Genomic DNA, 11,741 nt, shown 5'->3' on the forward strand with positions numbered 1-11,741 from the left:
TGTCCCCTAATTTACTATATGTGGACTATGATCCTGGTCCAAGAAATCAAAACTGAAATCAAAAAAGGTAGAGACTTATTTTATTAACTACTGACAGCTATTTGCTGTCAGTAAAGTTGAAAACAAAATATCTTTGTATAGTGACATATCCGAACTAAACTCATCATGGTAATCATTTTGAAATGGTACAGAAATACCAAATCACCATGTTGTGTAATAGGAACTAACACAGTGTTGTAGGTCAATTATACTTCAAAAACAAACACACATAGAAAAGAGATCAGATTTGTGGTCACCAGAGGAAGGGGGTGGCAGAAGGGGGAATTGAATGAAGGCAGTCAAAAGGTACAAATTTAGAGTTCTAAGATAAATAAATACTAAGACTGTAATGTACAACATGATAAATACAATTAACAGGCTATATGTTATATATGAAAGTTAAGACAGTAAATCCTGAGAATTCTCATCACAAAAAATATTTTTTTCTATTTCTTTAATTTTGTGTCTGTATGAGACGACGGCTGTTCACTAAACTTACTATGGTCATCATTTCATGATGTATATAAGTCAAATCACTATGCTATACACCTTAAACCTATACAGTGCTGTATGTCAATTATACCTCAGTAAAACTGGAAGAAAAGATGGGCTGTAATAGCAAAAAATGTTACCACTTAAATATCTAATATTAAGAACAAATTTATAAACTATGGTACATAAACAAAAGAGAATACTGAGAATACTGTGTATAGCCATTAAAGTGATAAATATGAAGACCATGTAGATATACGAAAAGATTTCATGTAATGTTAGGCTAAAATGGTGCTATGAAAATAAATGTGAATTATGGATGCACCTATACAAAAAAAGGCGTGTAAACTTTTACTTTTTTTTTTTTTTTTTTTTAACATCTTTATTGGGGTATAATTGCTTTACAATGGTGTGTTAGTTTCTGCTTTATAACAAAGTGAATCAGTCATACATAAACCTATTAAACTTTTACTTTTAAGCACAGAAGCTCCAGTAGCTTATAACATCTATTCTTTGCCCTCTCATCTATGTTTCACAATCCTGAGATGGTCCAGGAATGGAAATTAAGGAAAAATTAACACCTCATGTACCTGGCTCCCCAGAAAAAGAAAGAAAGAAGGGGGAATACCCCAAAGAGAAAAGAATCTAAATGCACATGTTACTATCTGAACTCTTCCCTCCTGTCCTTTCTGGCAGAGAATGAAAGTCTCCTACGAACAAACATACGCCTGATTATCTTATTCAACACACCATCATAGTGCTTACTATGGGCCAGGCCCCATACTAAAGAATAAATTTTTAATTCATTTAGTTACACGGGAGTAGAAATATCTTAAGGAAAAGGAATCAAGGAACATTGAAATAATGTTGTGAAGACGGACAGTGAGGGGAAAGGGGTACCTAACTGCCAGGCATTATGACAGATGTTTACACAAATGCTCCTGTTAACTCTCAGAAAAACCCAGTAAGGTAAGTATCCTTATTTGACCAACTTGCTTTTTTTAAACTGTGTCTTGCCTAAGGTAGAATGACTAGTGAATGGTGGAAAAGGAATTTGAATATATACTTCTATATATTAGGCCAAACTAAAAATCAAACGTGATGCAAAACAAGGCTCCCCGACCCCAACCCCAGAAATCATCTATTCACACTCATCCATCATCTCCTTTTAATCTATGTACTGTTTCCTAGCATGTTATTATTTTTTCAACAAGTTTATGCAAATATTTATTGCACCTAAATAAATGTTGTCCATTGGTCTTCTGACATGTCTATGAGCACATATTTAGATATATATGTCAAAGAATGTTTATTTATTAAAGAATTAAATGTACTCCTTCATAACATGCATAGGAACTACATCAAAAGACAAACTCCAGAACTTGGGGCATCTGACCTTACGCATCTCTACTTCAGCAGGCAGCTAAACTGTGCTATCAACATAAGACATTTTAAATCATGACTACAGAGTCAAAAGTAACTTTAGAAACAATTTAGCCGACAGCATCCAATTGAATAAACAATTATCAGTTGATAATTAGTTGGTTGGAAACTCAATTTTTAAAGTTTTTCCTACATATCTTAATTGCTCCAACAAAGTATGCTATTTTCTGCAAAGTCTTTTCTTATTTAAAGAAAATTAGATATATTTCCACAGTAAATACTGAGGAGTAGAAATAAAAAGGTTGTAAATAACTTAGTTCAGTACCAAGGGCTGTGGATTTACTCAGAAATTAAAATTCCATGACATTAGAAGTAACTTATTCAATTATTCTAATTGACTGAAACTTCAACTATTGTATGCCATTCAGTTCTAAATTTAGATTCAAATTAACCTTCACAAAACAAATGGATCCCCTCTCTCATAAACACTATAAATTACACCACTTAAAAACGTTCCAAAAAAAATTCAAGACAGGTGTTTAGAGACTGAGTTAATTCAGGAAAACCAAGTTTTTCCAACCTTGCTTGATGTATGTTACTTCTCATCAAATGCCTGCAACAATGAGTTAAACCTGAAGATATCTAAGGATACTAGAACACAGCTACGTGTAAAGATTAAAGTCAAATTTAATTTCATTAAAATGCACATAGTAACCCATAGAAATGTAAATACTTCTATGATTTTCGGTTTAGGATTAACACAGACCAGGGCAACAATAACACAGTGATTAGAAAGGTGGTGCTACATTCACCACCTCACATCCAAAAAGCAAGTCTCCCTTCCGAAACACTGAAAAAAGCTGCTATTTAGAGAATATCTCTAATCACCATCTCTGACACTACATGTATGCGTCACCGCTCCAGATCTGACTCCAAATCATGTTCACTCAGCGTACTAAGGAAAGAGGCAAAGTCCCCTTCACCCCGAGAGAGGAGCTCAGGTACCTGCAAAAGCAATGTAAGCTGGCATGGAGGCAGAAGCCAAAGACAGTGAGAATTAAGAGACGCGGCAAGGGTGACACATGGTTAGAGTCATAGAGCCCGGACAGAAACAAGAAGCCACCAGAGACAGAGATAACAGCGAGGACAGAAGGGTGAAAGGGGCAGGCACAAAAGGACAATAGAAAAGGCCAAGACTGAAAAGCGCCCAGAATCTTCCGAGGGGCATAGGAACACGGACAGGGGCCAGTACGGGGGACAGCACCTAGGTAAGCCTAGTCAGGGCTCCTGTCACTCCGGGTCCTCAAAAATATCCCGGAATCCTCCAACTGCTCTCTGCTTGGCCTGAGAGTTACCTGCACATTCTGTATGTCGTGATGGGACAACCTCGTTTTCTGGAGGCCCCGGAAATAACGGGGCCAGGTCGGAGCCCGCACTTACCAGGCCACGGCAGCCCGGCGTAGTCGCCACATCCCGCCAGCGAGGAGGTCACAAAGGCGCCGAGGCGACCGGGGGGAGCCCCTGTGTCAGCCCCAGCCCGGCTCCTACTCCAGGAATGACCGAAGAAGAGGCCCTCGGCAACAAGGGCACAGAGCAGCCACTGCGGACCTCCCAATAGCGAATGGACTTCCGTGAGAGCCTGCTCGGCACCCGTACTCGGTCCGTCGGGCAAACCTCCACCCCACCCCTCTTCCTAGGAGGGCAGCACAAACGGTCCGGGGGAGGACTCACGCATGCGCTCAAAGCCTCTGTAGGAACCACAGTATTTTCCCCTCCCCTCCTCTCCCCTCTTCCCTCCCTTCTCCCCACCCCGCCCCGACCCGACCGTCCCTTTTTGTTTCCAGAGTGGAATGGTGAATTCGTGCCTCTCTGGTTAAAGACTTGGGGAGGGGAGGGGTCGAGGTGTGGGGCAGGGGCTGAAGGGCGAGAAATACGGAGTGATAAATTCTTACTGGGTGGCTACCATTTGGAAAATTTGGTATTGCAGGAGCATAGAGGAAATTTTAGGGAATACAAAATGAATACAGTACAGGGATAGAGTAATAGAACAGAGTAATGAAAACCCACGGCTGCCCCTTTGCCCTGCTCCTTTGTTTGGCCTCTTTGTTTACGAAGTACTTTCATATTCTTAGAGCAGTCTCCGGAGGCTGGAGAAGTACTGGACAAGTTAAATGCTTTAGAATCTCTGAAGGTCAGATCTAAAAGGGGTCATGAGTTAGGAGACCTAAGGGCTTGGGACAAGCTTGTGCAGTTTATAAAGGCGTCAAAAATGATTTTGTTCATTTACTCCTTAACCGGCTTTCATCTGGCTTTTAATCACACTAATTTGTTGAAATTGCTGTTGTCAAAGCCTCCAACAATTCCATATTGCCAGTGGTCACTGGACCGCTCCGCGTTCAGCTCAGAATATTGGATCTCAGCACACTCCTTAATCGTCTTCCCTCTCCTGGCTTTCAGGACATCACATTCACCTTTTCTCAAGGACCTGCTACTCCCCAGTCTCCTTTGCCATTTCCTCCTCCCAGCCTCTAAACGTAGGATCTCTTGAGATCCTGGACCCCTTCTCTTCTCTGTCTTCATTATCTAAGTAGTCTAAGTCAGTTCTATGACTTTAAATACGCTTTTCCCATTCCAACTCTTATCATTTTATGTGGAAACGGAGCCATACAGGGTATGTGGCTTGTGGAAGGTAGTGAAGTCAATTAGTGGCCCAATATCAGAGGGCTGGGTATGCCCGCTTCATTTTAAGAACTCCACCCCCGGCACATGCTACCCACAAAATTCCTTTCCCGTAATCAGACTCATAAGACAGTGTGCATCCATTCACAGTAACACCAAATATAGACCCAGCCTATGGTAGTAAACTTCCCAAATGAAGGACTCTGGGATTTTCTTTATTATATTTAGTGTGGTGACTATTTTAATGGCAAGTACAAATGGGAACTTGCTATACTGATCTGTACAAAATGTAGGTTTTCCCAGGATTGTAGACTTATGCAAAAATTCCTTTGTTACTGTTAATTCCAGTTGTTTTATGGGAAAAAAAGTGGAAACCAAATAATGGCAACTCCTTCCATATATGGGTTATCTTTACATCTTACAAAGTCCTTGTTTTGTGATTCTATGTCTAGGCATTTAACCTACTGAATCTGTTCTCCGAAAAGCTGGGTTCTCCTCTTGGTGGGTGTCAAGCCAAAAGACACAACTAAGCCAAAGTTCAGGAGAAGGAAGTATTTATTCCTTGCAGTAAGTGAGGAGAAAACTGGGAATCTCCCAAAGCAGTGATTCCTCCAACAGCAAAATTTGGGAAGTTGTAAGCGAAGGGAACGTGCATGTTTATGAAGGGGTTGGGCAGTCAACAGAGTACAAGCTTGAGTTGATTGGAGTCACACAGGTCAGAAAAGGTCAACATCATCATCCCTTAGGTGCCAGTTGATCTGGTGGTTGAGGCTTCAGGCTAATCTTTACCAGTGAAGCAGAACTGGGAGTCTTTACAACTGATACATTCTCTTTGCTATTGTTACTTCTCTTGCCTGATAACAGTTGTTTGTTTCTGCATTCTTTTGTTCCCTTAAGATCATTAATTACTGAGACCTGAGGACAAGCATTGTGGCCAGGCTGAGATCACACAATGGCTTTGGCCCAAAATGCCTTCTCTAATGCCATGAAAGCCATACGTAGTTTTCTTTCTCCAGACCCTCTACCTCATCTGCTTACAAGTCATGGAAAGATGTATACATGCTGTTTCTTCCTGCATTGCATGAAGTAGCAAAAGATCGGAATCAACATCATTAAAAGATAAACTGACTCAATAAAAATTTTAAAGGTTTACTTGATCAAAAATTATTCAAATCAAGCAGTACCAAGCTGTAACAGGGAAGAGCCAATTTTGACTCCATGCTGGATCTGTTTCTTTGACTTTAACCTTTACTTTTCATTGCTTTTGTTATTATAATCATACATAATGGCCTGCCTCAGGGAACCCTGCCCCTCTGCCTGAATGTTAAACTGAAGTGCCTTCCTTTGTTCAGCTCACAGGGAGACAATCTGACCCTGCCCACCTGTGAATGGCTGCAGGAAAGAAGAAATTAACATACCCTGCCTCAGTGCAGGACATGGGAGGAGATGTTTTGCAACACTCATGGCCCTTTTTACTTTACTTCCTCACCGCCTCTCCCTCTCTGATTCTATAAAACAGACTGGCATCCAGACCCCGATAAGATGGTTTTTGGGGACCCTAGTCCGCCATCTTCTCAGCCTGCCAGCTTTCCGAATAAAGTCGTTATTCCTTGCCTCAACACCTCATCTCCCAATTTATTGGCCTGTCGTGTGGCGAGCAGAGTGAGATTGGATTCGGTAACAAAGTTAGAATTGGTTAGAAGTGATCCATCCATTGACACTTTTATGCAGAAGACACAGAAGTGAAGAAAGGAAATTATTTGGTTGGCTGCAGTTTAAGTGGTTACCTTATTTGGGAAAGCCTAGTTGGCTGTTTCTGATTGGTTGTTTTAGGTTTTGATTTCTTAACCTTGTTCTGATTGATTGTTTTAGGTTTTGATTTCTTAACCTTGAGGCTTAGGTTTTGTTTTGCTTAGTAGGCTGCTATAGGGGAACAAAATTTGCCACCACAAAATGTGTCTCTTCGGCATGAGGTTAATTTATGTTGATTATTTTTAAGAAACAGAGGACTCAGGAAGTCTTTCTTTTTACCTCCCCCTTAGCTGCCTAAGGAATTTAGACAGAGGGCCTGTTGTAGGAATAGAGCTATCACCAGAGATATCTGTAAAAGATATGGACTAAGTGCAGTGGGGGAAACTCTTAGTGATCAGAATCCACTCTCCATCCAATTGTCTCTGAATGGCCCAGCATTTATTTAGGAAATATTTACTTCTCCAATTCCATGTGAATGTCCTTTCTCCCCTTTGAAGTCCCAAGCCCCTATCCCCAACATCTTCTTTTGTCTTTAGCTGAGGATGGTACTGATATTTAAGGTAAAGCTTCAGTCATTTTGGCAATTCACAGTTCTTCCGGGTCTCTCCCATGTATACATGTTATTAAACTTTTGTTTGATTGTCTCCTATTTATCTGTCTCATGTCAACTTAATTATTAGACTATTGCTGAGCACAGGTTCACGTGCCCAACACACAGTGATGCCAAACAAACCTAGAGGTTTGGAATAGAGAAAGGTTTCTTGAAAGGGCCATGAAAGGAGAATGGGCAGCCTGTGCTCAGAAAACCCAAACTCCCAGATGGTTTTGGGGGAAGCAGTTTTATAAACAAGATTAGGATGAAGGCTGCAGGATATATAACTTTTTTCTGATTGGTTGGTGGTGAGGTAACAGGACCCTGTTCCAGGAATCTTGTACTCAGCCTGTAGTTACCATTCTCCACCTGAGTGGGGGCCTTAGTTTCTACAGAAGAACTCGAAGTTATATATATATTCCTTGAGGAGGAACGAGGACCTTGCTTTATGGCCGCACTCTTGTCTCTTGATTGCTCCTTCTTTGTTTCTGCATTCCCTTCCTTCCCTAATTAGAAACTGTTTGAACCTGCCCTTTGGAACTCAGGGAAGGTCTAGGAGGCTGAAGCTTTTTTCCTACAAACAAGAAATGGGGGATATAGAAAGGCTTTTGTACCAGGAGGGCCCTGCAGCATCCTGCTCCATTTCAAGGCCAGACAGAAGAACCTAGAAGGGTAGAGGAAAATTTCTTCCTCCTCGACACTGCCAAGACATTAGAACCATCTTGTCTAATGACCTTTTTGTTTAATTAATTGAAAAAGAAAAATAGCCAGAAATAGAAATAGTTAAATAAATTATATTCATACTAGCCATGAAAGTCTATGAGTTAGATCTCTTTGTCCTGATAAGGAACAATTTCCAATATATAGTATCAAATGAGAATAAAGGGGCAGAATATTGTGTAATCAAAAGGCCACCATTGGTCCAGATTCATCCCCCTGACCTGTTTTGTTTGGCTTGTGTTAGCCTATTTGGTGTTTTAAAAATAATATTGAACCTGTTGCTGTTAAAGAGAAAAACCACAGGCCCCAAACAGTGTCACTTATGCTAAAGCCCATGATACCAAACCTAGATTTAACACCTAACCCAATGAAGCCCTCCTGGGTACAAAAGCCTCTCTGTGCCCCTGTTTCCTGTTTATAGAAAAAGGCTTTAGTCTCCCGGCCTTCTCTGAGTTCCACTTTGCAGACTCAAGCAATTACTAATTAGGGAAGTGAGGGAATACAGAAACAAAGGAAAAGCAAATAGTTCAGTGATAAAACAGAGTCATATTTCATCCTCAAGGGATACACATAACCATCTGATGCATACCTTTGAGTTGTTCTGCAGAAACTAAGACCCTCACCCAGGTGGAGAATGGTGACTACATGCTGACCACAAGCAGTGAACCCCAGACTGGTTGCAACCAGAAGGTTGATGAATAAGATTCCTGAAACTTCATCCTGTTACTTCACCACCAATCAGATTAAAGTTCACGAGCTGCAACCCTCAACCCAGATGTTGCTTTTAAAAACCTTCCTGGAAGCCATCAGGGAGTTTGGGTCTTTTAAGCATGAGCTGCCTGTTCTCCTTGCTTGGCACCCTGCAAATAAATGCTATACTTTCCTTCACCACAACCTGGTGTCAGTAGATTGGCTTTGTTGCACTGCGGGCAAGTGGACCCAAATTTTGTTTGGTAACAGTAACAACCTGGACTTGTGACTGGATCTGAAGTGAGGGGGTAGGGAACCAGTCTTGTGGGGCTGAGCCCCTAACCTGTAGGATCTGATGCTATCTCCAAGTAGATAGTGTCACAATTGAATTAAATTATAGAACACCCAGCTGGTGTCTGGAGAATCTGAAAATTGCTTGATGTGAGGGAACCATCCCAATCCCCACCACCCTCACTGACTTTTGGTGACTAGAAGTGTCAGAAATAAAGCAGAGGATTCAGAGAGTATCAGGAGTAGACACAGGAGGACTCTTTTTCCTTTTCAGTAAGGGTCTGAGGAAGGACTTGAGGATGGTGAGTCGTGAGTGGAAAGGAGACTTGCTTTCACTGTAAATCCTTTTATACTCTGAATTTGTTAACATGTGTATTATTTACTTAAGGAAATAGATGTTAAAAATGTTTTTCTGGTCCAGTAGTCATGAAATAATTTTACTATTTTAAACTCTCAGGTTCAGATGGAAATTGAGCAGTGCACCAGTTAAAATTCCCAAAACATTTATTAATATATTTACCTGCAAAAAGACGTTTTTCAGAGAATCAGGGATCTTCAGAAAGGGAGATATTAATGGAAACTGAAATATTTGCCTTTGTTTTCTTAAGTTTTGTATTAAAATTTTTACAATAGAAGTTTTTGCCAAGTTCTTCCTGGGAGATGCCCAAGTTCCCTGACACTGCACTTTTCCTCTGTGGTTTCCTGGAGAGGGAAACTAGCTAAGTCACACATAGCTGCACCATCAGGGTTATCAGACTCTTCCCACCCTTCAGAAAAGCATGTCATAAGCCTCGTCAACAAACATTATAAACGATTTCCTAAAAATCCTCATTTGGATTTTATACACACACACACACACACACACACACACACACACACGTACATGGATATATTTTTTAAAAAGAGTAAAACCCAGCCCTGCTCTCAAGTAATCATGGTCTGGCCAGGCAGACACATACCTAAAAAGGTAAATAATGTTTACAAAGGTAAACAATGATTGAGTACATACTGAGGACCTAGTAAGGGGTGGAAGTTCTGCTACAGGGCAGAACTATAGCTTAATCAAGTGGGCTTAAGGAAGATAATTCTGGGGAAAAAAAAAAACAGAAAAGGATGAATTTGTAAAGAGAGAGATTGAAGGTTGGGAAGGCTAGATGAGAAAGTCAAGTGTGAGGGGTCTGAGCTAAGTACAGCAATGGGGGTAGAGGTGAGAGATCATTTAAAAGGATATTTTAAAATATTTAAAGTAATGGAAAACTAAATGCAGAAACTAGGGACAGGAATCAAAGATGCCTAGTATTTCAAGCTGTAGTGAATCAGCAGTGCTAGTGACAGTCGCAGATAGAGGGAAGCTAATTTGGAGTGGAGATATGATAATGCTGGTTTTGGATTGATGATTAATGCTGAGGCATTAATGAATTACCTAGGTTGAAAAATCTATGAGGCTCTTAGAAATCAAGTCCTGGAATTCCAGAAGGAGGTAAGGCTTGCAATACAGATTTGAGAATTGTCTTTATAAAGGTGAAACTGAATCACTTTTTAAAAAACCTTTTTATTTCTTGGCTGCTGCATGCGGGATCTTAATTCCCCTGCCCTGGAAGCGTGGAGTCTTAACCATTGGACCTCCAGGGAAGTCCCAAATTGAATCAATTAACCTTTGGAAAACTGTGCAAGAACTTGAAATTGTTTACAAATGATTAGATCCACATGATTTTATAATGTTTATATTTTAAGACTAAAGGTATTACATGCAGTGAAATAATGCAAGAAAAAGAAATATAAGGCATAACATTTTCAAATGATTGTTCACATTGAAAACCTTAAGAAATCAGTAAGAAAAAATAAGCCACTAGATATAATTAATGAGGTAAGAAGGGTCTCAGAATACAAGGTGAATATAAAAAAATAATTGTGTTGCTATATATTTGCAAAAACTCTTGTGCAGATATCAGGTCCTAATCCTTGGAACTTGTAATTGTTACCTGATTTGGAAAAAGGGTCTTTGCAGATGTTATATTAAGGATCTTGAGATGTGAATAGTACCATATTTTAGATTATCCAGGTGGGCCCTAAATGCCAGTACATGTATCCTTACAAGAGGAAGATGTCACAGGTACACACAGAGGAGAAGGCAATGTGAAGACGGAGGCAGAGGTTGGAGGATCTCACCGACTAGAAAGAGGCCATGCTGGCACCTTGAGCTTGGACTGTCCAGCCTCCAGAACTACGAAAAATGAATTTCTGTTCTTATAAGCTACCCAGTTTATGGCATTTTGTTTTAGCAGCCCTAATTGACTAAGTCACAACCCAATTAAAAATGGGCAAAAAAAATTCAAACAAACACTGAACAAAGGAAGATATATATAAATAACCAAGGAACACATAAGTGAAGTGCACAATGTTATTAGTCATCAGGGAAATGCAAATTAAAACCACAAGATACCAATATATCTCCACTAAGCTGCTAAAATGAAAAAGAATGACAACACCAAATTTGATGAAGAACTCTCAGGCACTGCTGATGGGTATGTAAAATGGTACAACCACTTTGGAAAAATATTTGACAGTTTCTTACAAAGCTAAACATACACCTCCCCTTTGGTCCAACAATTCCACTCTTAGGGATTTATCTAAGAGAAATAAAAACACATGTATGCAAAAAAGGCTTGTATAAAAATGTCCCAGCAGCTTTATTTACAATAGCTAAGAACTGGAACCAAACCAAATGTTCATCAACAAGAAAATGGATAAGCAAATTTATACAAGGAAATACTACTCAACAACAAACAGGAATGAATTATCGATACAGGTAACAACATGAATGAGTCTAACAGACATGCTGAACTCAAAAGAGGATGTTTCATTCATGTGATGTTCTAGAACATGGAAAATGGGTGTTGAGAGTGGGAAAGGAACATTGGGGTACTTTCTAGGGAAATGGAAATGTTCATGGGATAGGAGTCTGGATGACCTGGATGTATCCATTTATCAAAATGTACAGCTAAGATTTGTGCATTTCAAATTTCAGATACATACATTTACATTTTGCATAAATCTGTAAAAATTAATTGAGCGAGGAAGGTTGAAGCAGGGAGATTAGATG

General features: G+C 39.9%; 1 protein-coding gene across 4 annotated transcripts in view; it reads right to left on the bottom strand.

Moving 5' to 3' along the window:
* Positions 1-3,570, bottom strand: part of OPA1 (OPA1 mitochondrial dynamin like GTPase) — a 97,060-nt gene extending 93,490 nt beyond the window's left edge. For 2 of the 4 annotated variants that reach the window (XM_030860544.2, XM_030860536.3), the window contains exon 1: positions 3,355-3,570. In XM_030860544.2, the coding sequence (XP_030716404.1) occupies positions 3,355-3,386 (32 nt within the window). In that variant the 5' untranslated portion in view covers positions 3,387-3,570. The remainder of the gene's footprint in view (positions 1-3,354) is intronic. The other 2 variants (XM_030860560.2, XM_030860552.3) reach the window with 1 other exon arrangement.
* Positions 3,571-11,741: the final 8,171 nt, after the last annotated feature.

This window comes from Globicephala melas, chromosome 4 (genome assembly GCF_963455315.2).
Source record: "Globicephala melas chromosome 4, mGloMel1.2, whole genome shotgun sequence".
Classification (NCBI taxonomy): domain Eukaryota; kingdom Metazoa; phylum Chordata; class Mammalia; order Artiodactyla; family Delphinidae; genus Globicephala; species Globicephala melas.